Source organism: Pyrus communis, chromosome 12 (genome assembly GCF_041283825.1).
Source record: "Pyrus communis isolate YQ-2024b chromosome 12, ASM4128382v1, whole genome shotgun sequence".
Classification (NCBI taxonomy): Eukaryota; Viridiplantae; Streptophyta; class Magnoliopsida; order Rosales; family Rosaceae; genus Pyrus; species Pyrus communis.
Window position 1 is genome coordinate 21247991 of NC_142576.1, and position 21429 is coordinate 21269419.

Genomic DNA, 21429 nt, shown 5'->3' on the forward strand with positions numbered 1-21429 from the left:
CAAGTATTATTCTTTAGGTGTCGGTTAGTACGGTTTGATTCTAATGTCTAAGTGGATATTTCGACAGGGTGGGTCAGTTTGTTAGGAAAATTGGGAAGCTTAATAATAATTGGTGTTTGTATGTATATCTAATATGCATCTTTCAACCTATTCAAGCACTATATATTGAGTTGAAATTGTGTGTTTCAATCAATCCAAACTCGACAAGTTGGGTTGAAAATTGTGTCCCCATTAATATTAATATACTTTCATTAAGCAAAACAATCATTATTAGTTTACATAAAATACAGTTAATTAGAAAGAAAAATCTCTTTAGGGAATTGGATCCTCTCCTTGGGAATTGGATCCCCCGTGCCTAAGGAGAGGATCCTCTTGATCAAAAATCTTGGATAGTTAGATGAATTATTATAACTTTAAAGGGATCCCCTATTTGTAGTTGTTAAATGAAAATCTAACAGTCCAAGATCTTTGGTCAAGAGAATGCTCTCTTTAAGCTCAAGAAAAGATCCAATTCTCTTTATTAGGGTTTAGTCCACTGGAACTTTGCACTCCTGCCCATGAAAAATATATTAAATTGTAATAAAAAAAATTAATTTAGGGATGTGATATCCACATACTTCTTTTTACTTCTCATATACTTTTTTAATTTTCAACCCTCAAATTGAATGAATTTAAAACGATCAAAAAAATATGTGGATAGCATATCCCTTATTTAAACATATTAGTTGTGCTGATAGCATGGGTTTGGGCGGGGCCTCTCTCAATTCCAAGGGCAAGCCCACACGAACAAAAGCGAATGGCATGAAGTATAAAAATGGAAACTGAAGAGGGACAATTACGTAATTCAACAAATACCTGGCAGTGGATGGTGTGTAATCAGAGTCTTCAAACCCACTCGCTCCCGCCTCACGCGCTCTCTCGTTCGATTTTTGTCTCCGTCCTCTCCACCTCTGCTTTAAGCACGATCAGAGAGTGAGGACCGGAACCAATATCTTAATCTGGGATTAGGGTTATCCCTAATCCGAATACCTGTAAAATCCCCGATTCGATTTTTTAATTCGAAGCCGAGAGAAGATGGGCGTGAATTCGGTATCGACGGACACGAACAGCGATCTCAACGAGCAGATCGAGCAACTCATGCAATGCAAGCCACTCTCAGAGCAACAGGTTTTGCTACATTCTTCGTTTTCTTGAGTTGGTTTTTGGTGGGTGATTGAGTGGTGTTTGATTGAGAAATTTGGGGATTAGGGTTGTTTTGGGATCTGTTTGGTTGCCTGGAAAATTTGTGAACGAAAATGGGGTCATGGGGTTTCTTGGTATATTGTTGGATTTGTAGGAATTGCAATTTCTAGGTGAAATTTTGGTGTGTATTTTCTTAAGGGAAAAAAAAAAGTTCTTTACTTTTCTTGGTTTTCTTAGCCACCAAATGGGGAATTTTTCATTTTCTTTTATGTGTGTTTGTAGTGATGTAATTCAGGTTCTGTTTATTGTGATTTTAAATCAAATGCCTTACTTTGTCTCAATTTTTTGTGCCTTTCATTTGTTTGCCAATTTTGGGGACAACTCATGAACTCTATTAGTAGTGATACAAAAGTTTCTGAATCATTTTTTCATGATTTGGAGCGAGATGCCCGGTATTTTGAGTTTTAATGGAAAGAGGGGAAACTCTGGAATTGTCACAATTGGTACACTTGCGGAGAATGGTAGATTGGCCATTTCTGGAATGACATGAAATTAGTTAGATTGGCATAAAATAAGGGGGTACTTATAGTCTCATAACTCTATTTCAGTCGAAGAATGTATTTTGGCTAGGGGACCTTTGAGTTGATTACGTGAAGAACCAAATTGTCTTATAACAAGGTTCTCATTTGTTTTAAAAATGGATGGGATTCCAATAAATATTTTAGCGATTGACTATAGATAAGGAAGTTGTAATTTTCAAAATGAATTATCTTATACACATACAAAACTATGTGAAATGGACTAAAGTATAATCTGGGACTTTTACCTCAGTTTTAAACTTGGCTATATGCCAGAATGGTTTATTTATACACCTTTTAAGTTATCTTCCCCTTTTTTTTTTAAACTATCTTGTCTTTTAGTATCAGAACTGCCCCTCGTCAACATCCACTTCCTACTCTTTTCGTTCTGAAGTTTTTGTAATGAGTGTGCAAATAAAGTTCTCAAATTGCTCTCTTCTCCATTTTCTCTTGTAATAAAGTTAGGGTAGTGCTATCCACACACCCATTTTTACTTCTCACACACCCCTCTCAATTTTCAGCCGTTGGATCAAATGAATTGAAGAATATCATTGGCCAAAAGTTAACAAGGGTGTGTGAAGAGCACTATCCTAAAATTAAACAAAATATCTGTACATGATCATTTCTTCATTGCTTCATTGTAGGTGAGAATGTTATGCGAGAAAGCAAAGGAAATTCTAATGGGAGAAAGCAATGTTCAGGTGAAGATTTTGCTTTCTTTAGTCTCTTATTATATTTGGATTACATTACATATTTCACTGTTTTTGCATTTTGTATGGGGAAAAAGCTTTTATTTTTGTCCTTCATTTGAACTGGTAACTCTGGTGTAGATCTTTCAAATTACATGGGTAGACACTTATATTATTTATTTGCATGTACTTACAGCCTGTGAAAAGCCCAGTGACAATTTGTGGCGATATTCATGGGCAGTTTCACGACCTTGCAGAGCTTTTTCGAATTGGAGGGAAGGTATCAGCTTTGACTATGACCTTTTTGTATTTAACTCTTCTATTTCAGTTGATGGAATAAAATATCTAAATAAACTAATTGAGATCTGCAAATGAAGATTGAAGTCTTGCTGAGGTATTGTAGAGTAAATTGCCTAATGGGAACTGCATCTAATTAACATCAGTTGGATATTATTGACTTTGTCAACACCAGTTAAATACTGACTTTGTCAATGATGCTGCTTGTTATATTAATATAACTTTTTCCCCTGGACCCAATCTGTCATTTTGTGGTATCCAAATTTTTTCGGTTACTTGTTCTGCTTACCCAGTTCTTTTTCCTCCCTTTTTTTCTTTTGATGTTCTATTAACAGTATTTCATCGAGTCATGTCTTTTTGGTGTAGTTTGGTTTGTTTTCATCTTGCATTGTGTTGTTTAGAAAAATATAATAATAATAATGGGAAGAAAACTCATATGCCTTGTCAATTGATTTCACAATGATTAATTTTAGGGAAGTGATTTTCACACACCCTTTTTAGCTTCTCACACCCCTCTTTATTTATGGCCATCGGATTGAATAATTCAAACGGAATCAATAGCCAGGATTAAACATGAGTTTGTAAGAGGCTAAAAGGGGTGTGCGATACTCACTTCCCAGGATTATTTTTCTATTTTTGTTGATTTTATTGCCAAAAATCTTATTAAGGGTTGTTATCAATTTCTTTGACAGTGTCCTGATACCAATTACTTGTTTATGGGAGATTATGTGGACCGTGGCTATTACTCTGTTGAAACCGTGACGGTATGTAACTATCAATCTTTTGGATTTTCTTATGGTCATGAAAAAGCATCATGTGTGATTTCCCCAGAGTTTAGCTCCATCAAGTACTGCCGTAGAGTTGTTTTTCAGTTCGCATACTAGCATATGCTCTGACAAGTACAAGCACCAGTACTAAAGAGATATACATGTGGCCTTTTTTACACTTTGGTTCATATTACTTTGATGTTTAGTTTGTGAAAAACTTGGCACATTTTTCGTTTTGCATAATTTTATTTAGTGTGTGCCTGGGTTAACCAGGGTAAGTTGTTTGCCTCTCTAACTCTTGGGTTTTAAATTCTACTTCTTATGTGCACTGGCTAAAATTCCTGGCATAAAATTAAAAATACCACCGAAATGATTCTTATATGTGGGTGTATATACGCTCATGTATTCTTTACATTTGATTAAAAGTCACTATCTGTCATTTTGTCAGTCAATCCATTTTCCTTGAAACTTTGAGTGACAATCTATGAAATTCAGGCTAGCATTTGGGGTGATATATCATATAAGTTTGACGGTCACGATTTGGAAAGACAGTTCCTTTAGGGGCCAAAACCAAATTGTTTTAAATGGCAATGTTTGGTACTTTGACTGGCTTCGGATGAAACTGGGTCTTTCCCCCTTTAAAATGCATGGCATCTAAAATTTGTTTAAGCAATTTTATATTGTTTTCATGCTTTCAGATTTATTGCTGATAACGGCTTTTTTATTTATCTAGCTCTTAGTGGCTCTGAAAGTGCGTTATCCTCAGCGAATCACTATTCTCAGAGGAAACCATGAAAGTCGTCAGGTATTTTACCTTTTGCCAATTTATGTTTGATTTTTCTTTCAGCAAATGTCATAAAGCTTATGTTTTGTATCTTTTGTTACAAAGAATAATGAGCGTGTTGGAAAAAAGAGGACATTCTGTTCAATCTTCAAATTTCTCTCTTTTTGGTTGATTGCTGGTTCCATGCAAAATTGTAATGGACCCTGCATTTATGAATTTCAAATTCTGGTGGAACATTGATCTGGAAGCATTATGGTGGTTTATAACTTGTTACTTGTTTCATTTTTTTCCGCAGATTACTCAGGTTTATGGATTTTATGATGAATGTCTCCGAAAGTGAGTGTCCTGCACACTAAAGAAGTATTTTGAAAATTTTACTTACCTTGAATGTGTATGACTGTATTGGTTTTCATGTTGGAAGCATAAACACATCCATAATGGGCAAATGATTGGTATCAATTGATGATGGGGAATTAAATTAGTTAATCCAAATAAATAAAAAAAGGATTGAAACTTAGGAACTATTGGAGTCGTTATTGCCATTGGACAGTTAGATTCAAACAAACTGAGTATGAAGATGTGTTTGATTTGGATGTAAACTCCATGTGATTCTGAATACTTTTTCTGCCTGAGATTGGAGAAAGTAGAATCAGACTTGAACTGAGGTCAATTGCAGGCAGTACCATTTCATGGTTACAATAGAAGGCATATTAGTACCACTCCAATCAAGGTTTACGAAGCCTTTCATTCTCCTGGGTAGCATAAGCTTCATGTATGACAAACAAACCAACTGTTGTGCGAGCTCACAAATTATGCAAGATCTTCTCGAAGATTATTAACAAGTTATCAGACATGTCATTGAGATGTTATTTAGCCATAATATTGCTTGAAACACTCTGTCAGGAACTGCTTCTCCTTAAAACATTTGGTTTGTTTCTTATCATCATCTGAACAAGATGTGAAGTCTTGAGTTCTTATAATTACAGGATACTGCAGTTTTTGAAGCTTCTATTAGATTATGCTGAATCATTCCTACTGTAGTCTGTTTGTGTATGTGGCATGGTTCAACACCTGATGCAATAGAGCATGAGGTTATCACTCTCTTTCTCTTAAGGCCTCATGTTTGTTCGTCATTTGGGTACTGGTTTGACATTTCTATCTAATATTGTGATTTAAATACGTACCTTTTGAGTTGTTTTAGTTTTAGTACTTTGGCCTTTTAGATTAAATTGTACTTTTTTATAGTGGTTTCTTGCACTCTTATGCATGTAGAACAATCTGCTTCTAGCTCCTCTGGCAAATCAATGACGGTGCATTGTCTGATAATCTAATTACAGGTATGGAAATGCCAATGTTTGGAAGATCTTCACTGACCTTTTTGACTACTTTCCACTGACAGCATTGGTGAGTAAAAGTTTCCACCAGGTTGACCCGTGTGATACTATTTTGGATACAGATGGAAATAATTTTCTATGGGTTACTTTTGTGGTTTTCTGTAGCTTAAATTCACCTTGCTCATTACCTCACTTTAGCTGTAACGTTATCAGTGAACAACTCTTCACGATGTTTTTCTGTGTGAAGAGAGGAATAACAATGGTTCAAATTCAAAACACTGCAAGTTTTAGCATTCTTGATAAAAGATAAAAGTGAGAAGAGATTTACGTTTTCAAATTATTTCTTTTGATAATTTGAGCTGATTTCCTAGTTTCCTGCTTCTTTCAACTCACTTTAATCGTTGATGGGGCTGAAGTACTCCCGTTGATTACCTATTATGATACTCATATGTGCTGATCTCTCCTTTTTAGGTTGAGTCAGAAATATTTTGCCTGCATGGTGGATTGTCCCCTTCAATTGAAAACCTTGATAACATAAGGAATTTTGACCGTGTTCAAGAGGTTCCGCATGAAGGGCCGATGTGTGATCTGTTATGGTCTGACCCAGATGACCGATGTGGTTGGGGTATTTCACCTCGTGGTGCAGGATATACTTTTGGCCAGGTAACTTCAAATATGTTGTTGGACTCTTATTTTTTGAAAATATTACAATGACTTGTGTCTTAATATATACTATTTACGATGTTTGGATTGTGTCTATGTAGTACTTACTGGTCAAATACTCGTTTTTTTTTTGCAGGATATATCTGAACAATTTAATCATACAAACAATTTAAAGTTGATTGCAAGAGCTCATCAGTTGGTTATGGATGGATTCAACTGGGCACATGTAATTTTCTTATCTGTAAAATTGGGATTTTTTATCGTCTACTTTGGCACGCAGCAGATAAGGTCTATTGATCTAACATTGTTTTGTTTTGACAGGAACAAAAGGTGGTTACCATATTTAGTGCACCCAATTATTGCTATCGCTGTGGGAACATGGCTTCTGTTTTAGAAGTCGATGACTGCAGGGGCCATACCTTCATTCAGGTGCTCATTCTATCTCTCTCTCTCTCTCTCTCTCTCTCTCTCTCTCTCTCTCACACGAACGTGCACACACACGCTCATAAGTAATAAGATTTGAGGCATAGTTTGATAGGCTTTGTGAGCGCTTCAAATATATGCTTTATGCTTTCGCAGTTTGAGCCAGCTCCAAGGAGAGGAGAGCCGGATGTTACCCGTAGAACACCCGATTACTTTCTGTGAAGCAACTGCATTGGTGTCATTTATTTTGTGGTTCTTCCACTCTTCCACACTTGGGGTAGCACCTTGTTTTTGCACAAGATGACTATTGGGTTTGCAACCCAAGTCTTCCTGTCGCGTTATAGGATTCCAAGACCGATGTAAAATACACAGGTAAGGTGCCTGCTGATTTGTCTTACGTTAGAACGTTGCTGGATCTCCCATCGAATAGTTTGCCTAGCTGTTGACGCACCGTAATTATTGTATCATATCCAGCAGAAGATGTGGATATTCTTATTGGTTTTGTATTTCTTTTTCGTCCTCGTACGTTTTGCTCACCCTCCCCATGGGGATCATGGAACTTTATTATTAGTGGATGTTTTTGCTCTTTTATTCGATTACTCAATGTTTCGCGATGCGATGGGATGGTTCTGTAATGCTCACCCACTTGAACAAGAACGCGGGATCTTGTCTTGAGAAAAGCCAAGTGCTTGTATATGCATATTCTGAACTTCGAACTTTGAAGGATACCAAGTGTGTCGAACTAAGAGCTTTGAGTTTTGGGGTCACTGCATGGCTGTATGGCATTGCGAGGAAGGCATCAACACCGACTACTTTGCTATCGTCTGAAGATGGCCAACCCACAAGGGGATCGTAGTTTGTTTGGTCACCTGAGGTTTTAGGTTTGATCCTCTCCTTGCCCACTATTGCTGTCAACACCGTAAGAAACCTCTAGTTCAAGTAGTTAAGAGTATCTAATTCAAGTAGTTAAGAGTATTTGTCCTTGCATGCACACGTCTCGAAGCTTGATTCCCCTCTCCCAACTATCGCCTGTAATAACAAAAACAAGATACCCGAAAGTGGGTGGAGGAATTATCCTAACAGTAATACAAACAAATTCATGTAACTGCAGAAGGGTTTCCCCGGAAATAGCAAAATCGATTTGGTTCATTACTGCAAACATAATCTTTTTACAAACTGGACAGGTAGCAAAATTTGTATGTGCATATTCTAATAATATGAATAATGAAGCACTACAATCGCAGATGAGAGAAAAGGGAAGGAACAAGATCAACGACGGACCATGCCAGCCCTGCATATTGAAGGAATCTTATACCAGTATCAACGTCAAACGATTCTTGGCCGGAGAAAAAGAACAGTTTTTGGACATAACCTGATTGCTTCAAGCCATCTGATTTTTTGCCATCATCTGATCCCCTTAGCGACGCGATGTAAGTGGTTGATCTTATTGGGATACCCAAGGTGTTGGCTAGCACTGGAAGAATCCATTTAGCAAGAGCTTTGCTACAGAACTTCACGATAAGTATGGTTGGTATTCCCACAAGCATTCTTCCCATAAAGCCAGGGGCGGTTAATTGTGATGTAAATACACGTGGAACGGCTTCATGGTGGAACTGATGGTACGTCTGCTGGACCCCAGATACCTGGATAACATTGTTGTTTTTGGTGGAACTTATGAGGAACGGAAAATAAACTTGGACAGAAAAAATTTCATGAATATAAGATTGGAGATTAATAAGTATTAACAGGATAATATAAAGTTTGCCTGATTTAAGATAAAGCTTGTGTAATAGTAAATGAATATGCAAATTTAGCAACGTCTGTTAAGGGATCATTGATTACTTACAATTCCTAATGCAACACCATTGAAGGCTGTGTGGTACTCAAAACTTGGAGTCGGAAACTCAGGAGTTGGATAAGCAAAAAGCAGTATCAAGCTTAGGCCAGCCCAAAAGGATGTTACTGCAATACAAACAATGTGCATTAAGAATATATACAGACTTGTCAAGTTGTAATTTTCATAAATGATTTCTCATTGCATTCCAAGAGTGTTGAGGTACAACCCCGTTATACTTATCGCAAAATATGTCCAAAAAGGTTCATATTTCTGCATTCTTCTTTAATCTGAACCTGATTCACAATACTCGTTTGATAGTACAACTTCGGTGCATCACAAAAAGAGGCCCCATTTCTAAAGGGCGGTTCTCCTCATTAGATGGAAAAATTTGTCCCATCCTTGCTTTAACATGATACTGAAAGCATTTCTAGAAACCTTTTATCCATGTCAGATGCATCAGACCGAGTTCCATGCTTATTTCAATCCTAAGAGAGCGTGCGGTGGTCATATCTGTATATATCCTGTATGCTCACAACCTTTGGGCTCCCACCTGACTGTTGCAAACTTCTTGCATTGTTAAGTTCTTTAAAAGCTTAGGTTTGTGCTCTAGGTTGTTTCGACCACAATATATGAGTTAAATGACTTGTAGTGTGCTTACCATTTTGTCCCGAGACTACAAAACTGTCAACGTATTTGTAAACACTGAGCCAGAACCAAAGAATCACCAGTCCAATAGCAAGCCCACTTATGATATCAATAGCACTGTGCATGCCGAGATAAATTCTTCCTATCAATAAAACACAAGTTAGGTTCGAGATTAAACAATAAATATAAAGAAGCTGTCAAACAACTCATAGAAAATGATAAACTCACCTAAACCAATGAAACCCACAAGCAAGCAAACAAGAGCGAATCCAGCAATTTTAACACAGGCATCTTCATTCTGAGTATACGATAGGATGTAATGCAAAAGGAATCTGGAAACACCTAACCGAAAAGCAAACGGTTAGTACATACACGTCAGTAATTCATACAGCATGCGCTTGACTGTTTGACGCATGTGTTGACAATTCATGGCTAAAATGCTAGTTAGTCTTGAATAACACAAGTTTTGCCTCAACTTGAGAAATCAAGAGTCTGGCGAAATAAGCGTGAACCATGTATCCCGGTTCATTCAGAATATATGTTCAAAATCAAGACCTTCATGAGCAAGCAGCACGCAGTTTATAATCTTGAACTAAAATTAAAACAATTTATCATTAGCTCTGCCTCAATGTTTATGCTTGAAAAACAAGCTGCACGGACAAGAAGAAAAGTAGTTACCCGGATAAGCATACTGTGTTTAGAGTGTGAGAAGATGGCAATCCATATTCCAAAGCATTATCTTCCTCATCTTTCGTAGCGGTTATTCTTCTAACAGGTGGGCAACAAGGTCTAGGAGCTGATACCACATCCTATAAACACACAAAGACGAAAAATATGTAACTTGAAACCCGAAATCACTTAACCAATTATAAAAACTAAACAGTAAGGAAGAAGTGGTTACCTTTATGCAGTTCCCCATATAATCACAGAAAGCCATCAACAGAGTCATTTGCCTTGCCAATTTGCCATGACCGCTCTAAAAACCGTCAACGAAAAGCAACAATAACAAGAAATTCCCAGAATTTCGGTTAATACAACAAACATACAGCTAAAAAATGACATAAAAACAATCACAGGAACTAAAATTCACCATTAAAGTGAGAACAAAAAGCTTACCCAGAAAAGCAAAGGAAGAAAAGCAGTGTAAAATGGCACAGACACAACACAGGACAAGGCAGAGAAGAAAGAATCCAAGGATCTATGCTGGTAGTTCTGCAAAAACCCAAATTCAAAAAATTAAAAAAGTCAAATAAAAATTGAAATTTCATGGAATTGAACAAAAATGATCATCTGGGTCGGGTTGGATTTGACGGTGTGGAACCTGGATCTGGAGGATGAGAGGAGTGCCGGCGGTGACATGGTGGGCCACCCATGGTTGCAGGAAAGATCGAAGCTTTCGAGTCACATCGAGATATGAAGCTACTATCACCCATGACACAATCCCGCAGAGTGCTGCCCCTTGCCACACTGCTATGCTCTCCATTCCCTTCTTCTCTCCTCTCTCTCTCTCTCTCCGTGTTTCTGTCTCAGAGAGAAGAACAAGGAGGAGGCTATGAGAGACGCAGAAAACAAAGAAAACCGAACCTTTCTTTTTTTGTTCAAATCAAACATAACAAAAATGGAAAATCAAACATAACAAAAATGGAAATCAAATACTAGGACTTGGACTTCTTGGCAAAATAATTTTTTAATATATATGGACATTAAAAAACTCTCCCGAATTTATTTTCTGAGATTACCGGCTCTGTTTTGATGCACCGTTTAATTAGAGAACATCAAAAATATATTTTATGTGGTCACTTATTACTATAGTCTAATACTATATACTATATCTCTTTACTGATAGATTTTAGATTCGATTCTCGTCAAAAATGAATTCGTACCACATTATTGCTGATTTATTATGAGGCTTAGTCTACTTTTCTATCCCTTAATGTGAATCATATCGTTTGTTGAAAAACACGTCCCATTTGATTCAATGCAACATAAAAAAGATTAGTTTGACGTCAATATGTGGTTGCGATGTTCAATATTAAAACAATAAATAATAAATAACGTTTAATAGTATAAAGTCTTATTTGTCCGCCTGGTTTGTTCGTTGGACAGTTGTCGTTAGATTTTGACTGCCGGAGAAATGTCTGCCGCTCAGGAAATTACATACCACTTTCCAAAACCAAATATTGCAAGATCAATAAAGAAAGGGTATTTATTCCAAATGGACCTTAAGATTGACTTAAGTTATCAAAACGGTCCCTCAGTTTCACAATCGATCAATGTTGTTATTGACATTATGTGTTACACATTATGTAGTCATTATCGATAAAATCCATTAAATTTTCTGTTAATTTGTTGATGTGGCATACTTGAAGTCCACACAGCCAATCATTTGACGTTACATTGATTGATTTTGAAAATGAGAGATCATTTTGATGACTTAAGTCAATTTTAAGAACTATTTGTAATAAAAATACGTTATTCACAAATCGTGAAATATGTACTTTCCCACGAAAGGGTGCAAGTATTATCCATTAAAAATGGTGTGAAAATGTTGTTGGCTTACCATTGATTCCAAAACCTAAAATTATTAGTGTGGAGTCTTATGTTCTGAACAATATTCCTCGTAACTCATGAGCTAGAGGACCCAAAAACTGGAATTATAACTTATTTTGGAAGATTGCAGTAGCAATAATTCAATCATTCCGATCAATAATCATTTGGTCTCCGCTCATTGCAGGAAGGTTGTGAATTAAAATATCATATTGATGATCGTTTGTGTGTATAAATTCAAATACATTACACTGTAAAAATTATATTGATGATTGTCTGCGTGTATAAATTCAAAATCTTAAATATTTAACACAACATTAATCTGTGCGTATAAATCCAAGATCTTAAAAATTTTACACAGCATCAATAGTATATATAACCTCTATAATATAATATCGCTCACAGTGAGACGGTCAGGCCAAAAATTATGATTGAATATTTATATTTCTTTCTTGTATCATAGAAGTTTAATGAAAAATGGAAAATAATATTTGGCTTATTACAAATTAGTTGCATGACTTGAGATAATTTAATTAGGGCCACAGGGGTGGGAAGCATTTTGTTTCAACTACAAACCTCCTCTGCCCTTCAAGACATGCCTGTTAAGTCCAGGAATATGAACATTTGTAATATAGTCCTTCCAATCTATGCTTCCAACATCAAACCCAAACTTCCTCTTTTCTTCTTCTGAGGTCCTCTCCATCAGTCTCCCAATGTTGCTGTTGTCAAACCTGCACCAATCAATGAATTCAAATTCACATGTTTTTCGTTTATTCAGGCGGTATTTTAATCTAACCTAAATTACGGAAATTTCAAATTGCGATGGAAATGTCAAAGTATACTGCTCTAACCAACTTGAATAAATTCAGGTCTATTTGATCTTAAACTTAAATGAAAAACGTGTAGAAGTGGGTTGGGCCGCTTGGAACGTGCCCCTCTTGCACCCGAGTTTGATCCCCACTTCATAAATAAGAGTAGTTTCGACTATTGCTTATTTCAAAATATTTAAATGGAGAGCCACAATGATATGTTCCACAGTGCAATGCAATACCATACCTTCCACCATAGAAAGTATATGGCTCATAAATGCCAGCCAAGTACTTTGCTTGCTCAACTGATTTTCTGCAGATCATTTCCAGCTTCTGAGACAGCTTCCCGTTTGACGAAGACAACGCTGTCAACCCGCTTCGCCGGAGGGCGTTTCTCCAAATGTGGGCAGAGAAATCCTCCATTGAGCTGAAGAGCGTCATCGATGGAACTTGGATTGGCCCGCCCTTCGCGTCCATGCACGGCGAGGAATTGTAATGCTCATAGAGCATTTCACTCAGTTCTTGGAAATCTAAAGGGTTTGCAACTGATGAAGTTATCTGGTAGATGTTGATTTCTTGTTTCTGAGCCATTCCATGATTTGCAATTGCCGCCAACATTGCGTTGGCAACCATGTCTGCTGGAACCTGCTAGCAGTCATGCCAACAATGCAGCTATAGTTCAGTGAATAAACACGTGATACACTCATATACATATACACGTGTATATATAGGTGCTGCATACTTTTCTGCTACATATTTTTCCATGTCAATGCCATAAAGCCAACATAACGATGCCGAAGAGCCAAATGGAAGAAATAAAAGCGAGTAATTACCACATCGAGTACTCCGTTTGGATCAACTAGAAAACCTGTGAGCTGCCCTTTTCCATAGTGCAAAACAGTCGGATCCATCATCCTGCGAAAATTGGGACAGTAGAGGTTTATTTCAAAGCAGATGTAAATCTGAAAAATTTAGATGAAATTTCTGTTTCAAGGTAAAATACACACTTAAGATGTACCTATTTCCTTCCATCCAGCCAGGAAATGGCTCTTTGCAAGTGCTTTCGATGACACTAAGGCCGGATTATGACTACCGGTGTGTCACCTCTCATGTTATTAATCATCATTTCTCCCATCGCCTTGGTGAACACGTACGTATCTTGCCATCCATACTTTCGTGCCCTGATAAGATGATTGTTTCGTCGTGTTAAAACAATAATCAATGTGATTCAGATCCTAGTTTTGTCATGGTAAAAAGGTGAAGCCATTACCTTTCTAAACCCAACTCTTTCATCTTTTGAGCAACCTCATTGTTTTCATAAGCTCCCTTGGAATTTAAAGCCAAATTTATTTCATTTTCGACATCAAGGGGATAAAATCCTGGTGGGATTTCAGATTTGTGTTTTTCGCCCGCTATGCTTTCGCCAATAAAAAATGGCTTCTCCATAATTCTCCCTTGCCTTTGTCCATTAACATAAGCTGAAAATGAGAGGACAAAAGCATCAGTTTTTAAGTAAAATTAGAGTTGGAAAAAGCAGTTTCGTAGAAGCATATCACAGCTTTCTGTTACTTACCGGTCAAAACTTGCAGGAAAAGCTTAAGTTTCTTGCACTTCTTTGCGAAGGCCATAAGGTGACAAGGTCCTTTTGTGTTTATATCTAAAGCTACATCATATCTGCCGAGCAGAACGGTATGGAAATCCATCATAATCTGAAAGAAAAAAATTCGGAGAAATTCATATACATGTAGTGAAGAGTGAGAAACTTCCGGAGGTAAAAAGCCGTCTAACCTTTCATGAAACGTTGTGTTGGCTGCAGAATTTACAATTACATCAACTTCTTTCGAAATCAAACCGGCTACATCATCTTCTATGCCAAGATCTGATTCACATGCATTTCCAACGACAGGAACCAGCTTGCTCAACATGAAGGATTGATAAGATTTTCCGTAAGTTTGTCTTAGGCACTTGAACAGCTCTGCATTTATGATCTGCGCAACGACAACAGCACACACATCAGAATTGAAAGTAAGAGGCAGGAAATAGAAGAAATATGAATAGATTAGAGAACATATACTTCAGTTTTTAATCTCTCCATTGCAGCTTCCTTGTTTTTTGCCTTGATCAAGAGAAATATCTTCCCCACATCCGGCGCTGTCCTCAATATCTTCTCGATAGATGTTTTTAACAAAAAGAACAGAAACTTATGCAACACATCAAAAGGGTCTTTACTATATTCATGCAGTTTTCGTCGAAATTACTTGTTGATCAAAAGAATGATCAAAGACACATTTTCGGTTTGTCTAGTAACTATTTTTACCTTTTGCTAGAAACCCGGTTGCACCAGTTATGAAAAACCCCTTTCGTCTAAGAAATTTTACAATTCCAATGCCATCATGCATGCCAACCAAAGAGGTGGATGGAGTTGATGATGATCTGCCAAAAGGCACCAAATCCTTCACTGCGATGTTACTCTCTTTCGAGCTCTTCTGGTCATTCGGAGTTAAGACCAGGCTTCCGGCATCCATCACAGCTGCGGAAGAAAACCCGCCAGTCTTTACAACATTGCCACTACTTGACCCCTGACACAAAACCACACTCCTTTTTCTCTTCAACAAGCACCAATTCCTCTTATGATCATCACACACTCTCAAGACTTTATCCCGCGCAACTGCTGACGGTGGTGAGAAAGAGTTGAGGAACACAGCTCCCATCACTGCCAAGAAAACTGAAAAAAAGAAAGAAAAACACAAATTAATCAAATGAAAGAAGAAAAAAAAAAGATAACAAACAAAAGTTGTTGCAGTAAAAAATGCATGGTTGGGTTGAAACCCTAGCTAAACACTTCCTATCCCAAAAGAGAAAAAAAAAGCAAGTAAACTACCTAAGGTTTTTATGAGGTAAAAAGATTGGTAGTTTGGATTTGGTTTTTGTACACTTGATATTCTAGAGAGAGAAAGGAAGGGTGGAGGTAGGAGTGAGATGGGAGTTACGTGAATGTGTGGAAATGGAGTTGGTTATTTTGTTAGGGAGGATTTTGGCACAAGAGGGAGGACTCTTTTTATGCCACCCTTTCACACATTTTTTTGCCAACGGCAAAGTTGGCGGGAACTCTCTTGGCATCTCCCCCATTATGTTTTTTATTAGTGGTTCTTAGGTGGGGTGGGGTTTTTATGACCATTTGTGATTTTAACCCCCAAAATAATCTAGGGTCAAAAATGGTGTGGATGGAACAATGAGAAGTAGGCCAGTCGTCTATTGTGTGCGATTGTTTTCTAATTATGAGTATATCGGTTGATAATTATCTATTAGAGAGACATAGTTAGTGTTTTTATTGCCAAACAACCACTTGGATTGACAATCGAACTTTAAAATTTGTTCTTAAGTTAATCATCTCTGAATTTTGGTGAACAAAGCCTATAAATCTCAATCAACATTATATATTATTTATCTGAAAAGAATAGCATACAAAGCAAAATAAAGACTAAATTTTACCAAGACTAAATGATCGTCGTGCTCAATCGGCGTTGTATGTCAATTTTTCTTTTCCATAATACAATATGTAACTAGTTAGCCATGAAATCCAACAACAAAAAAGAGCATGATTTATTTATAAGTCGAGAATGTGCTGGATTGTTACCTCAAGCGTTTGTAGTCCAACGGTTAGGATAATTGCCTTCCAAGCAATAGACCCGGGTTCGACTCCCGGCAAACGCAATTTTTGCACTATTTATTTTTCGCATTACTTTTCTTTACTCCCCATCCCCTTAGTGTAGAGAATATCGTCTATTCAAAAAAAAAAAAAAAAAAAAAATTCTTGCATATCCAAAATAATCCTTACGCAGCCAAGATGAATATTGTTTGTTTGTTTTCTCTTTTTAGGAGAATTCTCATTGTAGGATTTATTCATTTTGAGCGACTAATTCAGCAATAACAACTCATGTTAACAACAAAAGTTTTAGTGGAGTTTTCATTTGCTAAACTCAGGTTGTTCAAAAACCACTTTCTCGTTTCCCTTTTTGTTTGTTTGTTTTTTCTTTTTAGGAGAATTCTCGTTTTAGGATTTATCCCAATACCTTGCAAGACAACCTGCGCAAGAGTGTCACAATTTCTTTGAGAAGGTAGAGGCCAAGGATATTAAGCGACTGATTCGGCATAACAACTCATGTGAAGAACGTGAGTTTTAGTGGAGTTTTGATTGCTAAACTCAACTTGCTCAAAATCCAATTTCGAGTATGAAGCACACAAATTTTTAAATGCTTCTCTAACCACATGCAACTTGCAAGAACACTCGGTACATAGCGCTTTCAAGCATGTCAATGTTGGATTAGGCATCTAAAACAAAAGCCTTGTATGAAACAGATTTATCGTTAAGTGGCGTTGTGATCAATAATTCAATGTCATGCGTTGAGAAACTTATACATGTCATGTGTTATTAGAACATAATGTTACGATGACGGTAAATCCATTACATGTAAGTCCTAAAATAGAGTGCTGAATTATTAATTATCATGTTGTCATTGCATCCCAAACTTATTAGACCATTAAATTTTCAGGGCATCTAACATGGCGGGTTATAAAAAGGTTGGCCCAAAAATATGGCTTTGAAACCAAAAACTAAATATGAAACCAATCAACAAACTATCTTGAAGCGAATTTTATGGCAGATGCAAGAAATACCATTAATCACCGGACAGACACCGAAGGCAACTGCACTGAAAACCAAACCCCTGGGACAGTATACTCTGCCGGGCATCATGATCCATGCTCGCATCGATGTAGCAGATCCGGAGCTCTTCACCTGAAAACGCAAAACACCCAATAACGTACTTTTTACTGACCCTGTGTAGTATTTTGCATAGGCACGTCTTTACCATATCTACCTAGCCCCAAACTCATATATGGTACGCTAATGTTATATGGTTATCACAAAATAAGTCTTTTTGAAGCAACAGCTTCGATACATTACTTTCCATTGGCTTGACTCTTAGCATTACATGCATATGCTGTTAACATTAAGATTGTGGGACGGGGTGAGGTATTTTATTAACGAGTGTTTGCCAGACGCAAACGCTATTCACCAAAAGATGGGGACCCTAAATTAATAGCCAACGTTGATAACATTAAGAATTTAAGATGGCGGAACAGGTATTGCATATGATGAAGATAATGAATGTGGGGATGTAAAGACTACTTATGAAGAGACTGGTGCCCTTGGACCTATAGAAAGAAAGAACTTGGTTTGTGGAGAATATAATTGTTTTTACTTTATTTCATTGAGAACGGCTACAACTTACAACTATACAGTATATACAAAATGCAGAAAGTCCATGAAATGATAGATCACTTAAACCAAGGCCCGCAGTCACCCTTCGAGATCAGCCATCATCCTCAACTCCAAGGGATTCTAGGATTGTCGTACAGTAATTTAATCCTTCACTGTAGTGTTCGATAGTAAACAACCAGCTGCAACATGTATATATAGTTGTAACCACTTAACGCAACAACAAGTGAAAACAACCTTCCTTTCCAAAAACGAAGCAAACAGGAGTCCTATAGTTGGTTGGGCTAAATGTCGAATATAGTTTTATGTACTATTCAGCCTGTCCGGTCCACCTAAAAAAAAAATTTGGCTACAAAAATAAGTTTAGGTCACCTTAATGAAGACCACACATACCCAAATGAGAAACCACTTCTCCAGGCATATGACAGCCTGAAGGGTCCACGTGAGGGGAAATCTTGAGCACACATGCCACATTGGTTGGCTAAGCATCCACGGCACTCTTGGAAGCTAAGATTTGGGAATTTAAGGATTTTTTTTTTTTCTTTCTGTTTCTTTCCTTGTAATATTTATTTCTTATTTGTGACTATCTTCAGTATGCTTAAGAATTTGGTTTTCTATTAATGCAAGTAGTTCTTTAGCATTGTTAAAAGAGAAACTATTGCACAATACACATACCTGCATCCACATCGCGTAGGGCCTTCAATCTTGCATCTGTGTTCTCTATCCATATAATGTGGGCATTTGGATCTGAAGTAAAAAAATAAATAACAGCTGATTCAAATTTCTCAAAGCAGACATGAGGTGGATGATAGAGCCATACAGGTGTCTACGGGAACATATGCACAATTATCAGCTTCTCCTACCGTGCGAACTACTTTATTCAATGTCTTATATCATGTAAAATTAAATTTCATTTAACATCTTGACTAAATTAGATTAACATCTGGAAGATATTAACTGGACCTAGAACTTTCATTGCTTTTGTGATAACCCCATGTGCTAAGCCTAAGCTGAATATGCCCAAAACACTTATGGTTTAGTTCTTAATTTCCATATTCCGTCTCCCGAGAAAAGTTGCAATTTCAAATAATTAAAATAAAGGAGGGAGAAAAGTTTTACCAAAATAGTGCAGAAGCAGAAGACAAGAAGAGCTTACCACAATCATGATTATAGAACGATGGAAGGATATAAACAGCATTCCCGACAGCAGCTTCAGCATCTATAGATGCTGCTGCTGATGACAGGAGATCATCATACAGTCCCCCAACCAACTCAATTCGAAATGCATTAATGCGAATGCGTGCCAGTATGCCAATATACCATTGCTTAGTTAAAACTTCTAATGTCAAAGAAAAGTATTCTCCCAAATGCTGATGCCAAGTACACATGATCTGAAAACTAAGATGGAAAGCAATATTAATTTTCAGTCAGTTGAAGGATACATGACATCTGTTCATCCATGATATTTGAGTTTCTGAAGGTACTCCTTAGCAAGCCAAACCCCGCTTCCATCTGAAAATTGTCACCTTGATGCATAAATAAACAAGTAATTTATTCTGGTAATGCCTACTACAAAGTTGTAGCAATAAAGAGAAAAGGCAGGGAACTTTGATGATCAAAAGAAATACAAACTGTCAAGTTTTCAAGCTTTTCAACCACCCGAAGAAGGAACCAGAATAAGCTATGCATCCCTAATTTTTAATATATTTGATACTCTTCTTAAGACAAAGAAACCAAGAAAATTACTTTTAAAGTGAAAGACATAAGGGCTATAATTGTTCTGAAAGCATGACAAACACGCCAGGTACAAGTAAGTGAATTTTGCTCACTAGGGAAGCGGGAATAGAATTCAAAGCTCCTTCTACTTAGTGGAACGTATATAAAGAAAATAAAGTCATGATACCATTTCAACGTTCAAACTCTAGCGTCATCAACATAGAATAAAGCCAATGTACTGACCTCTGAAATCATCTCTGCGGATAACCTAGCAGGTTGGAGTATGTCAAGAAGATTGGCAGGTGCAGCTCCCAACATGACCATACAAGCCAACCGCTTTACAAGAAGTGGGTATTTCAAACCATGGGACCTTTAGTAAGAGACAATTACAAGTAACCAAATTAATACGTATATCACCATCAAAGCTAGAAGCATTTCTGACTTGTCAGACCAGGTATAAAAAACAAGCATAACTAAATATGTAAAACAAATTTGTGCAAAATTGTTATTTCCCTTTCATGTGAAATACTTAAAACAAAAACAATTTTGACGCTCATCAACTAAAGAAGTATTTGTACTAGCAGTTGCTGTTCTTGTTTTTGTTAAGCCCTGTTAATGGGGCAAAAATGTCGACACAAGAATCAATGACACCGGAAAGAAGCAAGGAAACTCTCTAATGACTTCCGTTAGATCACAAACCGCTTTAAGATGAAATCTTGATGGTTTTCCTACAATACATACATGATAAAGAAATGGTAGAAATAACAAAATTCTGCAAATACAGTGTGTAGCATGAGTAACTTCTGTACTATAAACTATATTGTTCCATTGTCTGCAAAACAAGCATACCTGCAATAGTCATCATAAACAGACCAATCTGCTCTCATCTCAACATCATAAAAACCCTAAAAAAGAACAGTAATGCAACCCAAATTAAGCAATTTCTTTCAGAGACAAAAGCTCGAACACTTGGTGCGCATAACCCAAAATTCGAACTGCCCACCTTAGCTTGCTCTTTGCAATCGTCGCTGCAAAACGAAACACGTTGGGGTTGGGAGGTCTCCGTGTTTCTGAGCTTTCTGAGGCAAAAATAACAGACCCGGTGGACGGTGGAGAGGGAAGGGTGAGACAGGACGGGCTTGGCTGTGTGTATGAGCTCGCCGTTCTCGATTTTCCGGGTAGCGAAGACGCCGCGCCCGGATGACTCTGTGAGCGCGACTTGAATCGGAGGCGGTCCGGGTCGACCTGGATTCTCATTCCCGGCTGTGGTGCCGGAGGAGAAGGAGGAGGTGGCGGAGAGGAAAGGCTTGCATTGGGAGTTCAATGTTTTGAGGCGCGAAGCCCAACGGCTACAACGGACCAGTCCCATTTTTCACGCACTCGCGAACTTTCAAACTTTCAAAGCTTTCAAAGCTTTTGTCCTGTATCTACCCGCACAAAAGCTTTTTCAGTTAATTACATATACAATTAACCGTGATTTGCATATTCGTAGTAATAGTCAAGTAGTGTTCATTGAATAAAGCTCTTAAGTTCAGTTCTTCTTAAGCAATAACAGATTTATAATTCTAATCTCTAAGGTTACAGAGTAAAATTATCGAAACTTTTTTTTTTTCAACAAAAACTAAACTTTTAGCATCACCAAAAAAAAAAAAAAAAAAAAATTTCAATAGACGCCGAAAGCTTCCAAGTGAGTTTATTGAGTGTCAACAGATGCTAATGTCAATGTTGTCGACACATGCTGTCGAGATTTGTGGAGCAAGCATTTTATCGAATAACTGAAAGAAATAGACCATCTACTACTTTCTATAGTAAAAAAAAAAAAATTAAAAAAAAAATAGTTATCAAACAAACTCTTAAATAATTGTTGAAAAAAAAAA

At 37.1% G+C, this 21429-nt stretch overlaps 3 protein-coding genes, 1 non-coding gene and 1 pseudogene across 8 annotated transcripts; 2 read left to right on the top strand and 3 right to left on the bottom strand.

Moving 5' to 3' along the window:
* The first annotated feature begins 740 nt into the window (after positions 1-740).
* LOC137746139 (serine/threonine-protein phosphatase PP2A-4 catalytic subunit) lies at positions 741-7308 on the top strand. The gene is made up of 11 exons (XM_068486219.2): positions 741-1167; positions 2405-2461; positions 2646-2729; positions 3439-3510; positions 4247-4318; positions 4593-4633; positions 5635-5701; positions 6103-6294; positions 6431-6520; positions 6616-6723; positions 6874-7308. Exons 1-11 carry the CDS (start codon positions 1075-1077, stop codon positions 6937-6939), a joined length of 942 nt encoding a protein of 313 aa, XP_068342320.1. The 5' UTR covers positions 741-1074; the 3' UTR covers positions 6940-7308.
* Positions 7309-7845: 537 nt separating this feature from the next.
* Positions 7846-10936, bottom strand: LOC137746138 (lipid phosphate phosphatase delta). Its single transcript, XM_068486218.2, has 8 exons — positions 10521-10936; positions 10316-10411; positions 10101-10175; positions 9878-10008; positions 9428-9531; positions 9213-9341; positions 8564-8679; positions 7846-8360 (listed from the first exon to the last, which is right to left on the bottom strand). The coding sequence occupies exons 1-8, from the start codon at positions 10680-10682 to the stop codon at positions 7950-7952; spliced, it is 1224 nt and encodes a 407-aa protein (XP_068342319.2). The 5' UTR covers positions 10683-10936; the 3' UTR covers positions 7846-7949.
* Positions 10937-12171: 1235 nt separating this feature from the next.
* On the bottom strand, positions 12172-15009 carry LOC137744532 (fatty acyl-CoA reductase 2, chloroplastic-like; annotated as a pseudogene). Its single transcript, XR_015954264.1, has 7 exons — positions 14873-15009; positions 14129-14543; positions 13826-14033; positions 13574-13736; positions 13389-13470; positions 12803-13200; positions 12172-12477 (listed from the first exon to the last, which is right to left on the bottom strand). The product of XR_015954264.1 is annotated as a fatty acyl-CoA reductase 2, chloroplastic-like (transcript).
* A 134-nt stretch (positions 15010-15143) lies between these two features.
* SDG38 (SET domain protein 38) lies at positions 15144-21358 on the bottom strand. Of its 4 annotated transcripts, none has more exons than XM_088681711.1 (8): positions 20556-21358; positions 20402-20457; positions 19796-19922; positions 19279-19348; positions 18993-19172; positions 18512-18583; positions 17233-17353; positions 15144-15280 (listed from the first exon to the last, which is right to left on the bottom strand). In XM_088681711.1, exons 1-7 carry the CDS (start codon positions 20919-20921, stop codon positions 17235-17237), a joined length of 990 nt encoding a protein of 329 aa, XP_088537837.1. In that variant the 5' UTR covers positions 20922-21358; the 3' UTR covers positions 15144-15280; positions 17233-17234. The 4 variants fall into 4 exon arrangements, with proteins under 4 accessions (XP_088537837.1, XP_088537836.1, XP_068342289.2 ...); XM_088681710.1 differs by lacking the exon at positions 15144-15280 and adding an exon at positions 16721-16900; XM_068486188.2 differs by lacking the exon at positions 15144-15280 and having other exon boundaries at positions 16916-17353.
* TRNAG-UCC (transfer RNA glycine (anticodon UCC)) lies at positions 16198-16269 on the top strand. Its single transcript has one exon. It is a non-coding gene; the product is annotated as a tRNA-Gly (tRNA).
* Positions 21359-21429: the final 71 nt, after the last annotated feature.

What these genes read in the sequence shown, in the direction of transcription:
- SDG38 (XM_088681711.1), bottom strand. Translation starts at nt 20,921, where the DNA reads ATGGGACTGGTCCGTTGTAGCCGTTGGGCTTCGCGCCTCAAAACATTG. An exon ending in CCGCAGAGATGATTTCAGAG is followed by an intron (nt 19,349 to 19,795) that starts GTCAGTACATTG and finishes GACAATTTTCAG; the next exon opens with ATGGAAGCGGGGTTTGGCTT. An exon ending in GTTCTATAATCATGATTGTG is followed by an intron (nt 18,584 to 18,992) that starts GTAAGCTCTTCT and finishes TTTTTACTTCAG; the next exon opens with ATCCAAATGCCCACATTATA.
- LOC137746138 (XM_068486218.2), bottom strand. Translation starts at nt 10,682, where the DNA reads ATGGAGAGCATAGCAGTGTGGCAAGGGGCAGCACTCTGCGGGATTGTG. An exon ending in TTCTTCCTTTGCTTTTCTGG is followed by an intron (nt 10,176 to 10,315) that starts GTAAGCTTTTTG and finishes GACGGTTTTTAG; the next exon opens with AGCGGTCATGGCAAATTGGC. An exon ending in ATATGGGGAACTGCATAAAG is followed by an intron (nt 10,009 to 10,100) that starts GTAACCACTTCT and finishes GTGTGTTTATAG; the next exon opens with GATGTGGTATCAGCTCCTAG.
- LOC137746139 (XM_068486219.2), top strand. Translation starts at nt 1,075, where the DNA reads ATGGGCGTGAATTCGGTATCGACGGACACGAACAGCGATCTCAACGAG. An exon ending in TTTTTCGAATTGGAGGGAAG is followed by an intron (nt 2,730 to 3,438) that starts GTATCAGCTTTG and finishes TTTCTTTGACAG; the next exon opens with TGTCCTGATACCAATTACTT. An exon ending in GGGGCCATACCTTCATTCAG is followed by an intron (nt 6,724 to 6,873) that starts GTGCTCATTCTA and finishes ATGCTTTCGCAG; the next exon opens with TTTGAGCCAGCTCCAAGGAG.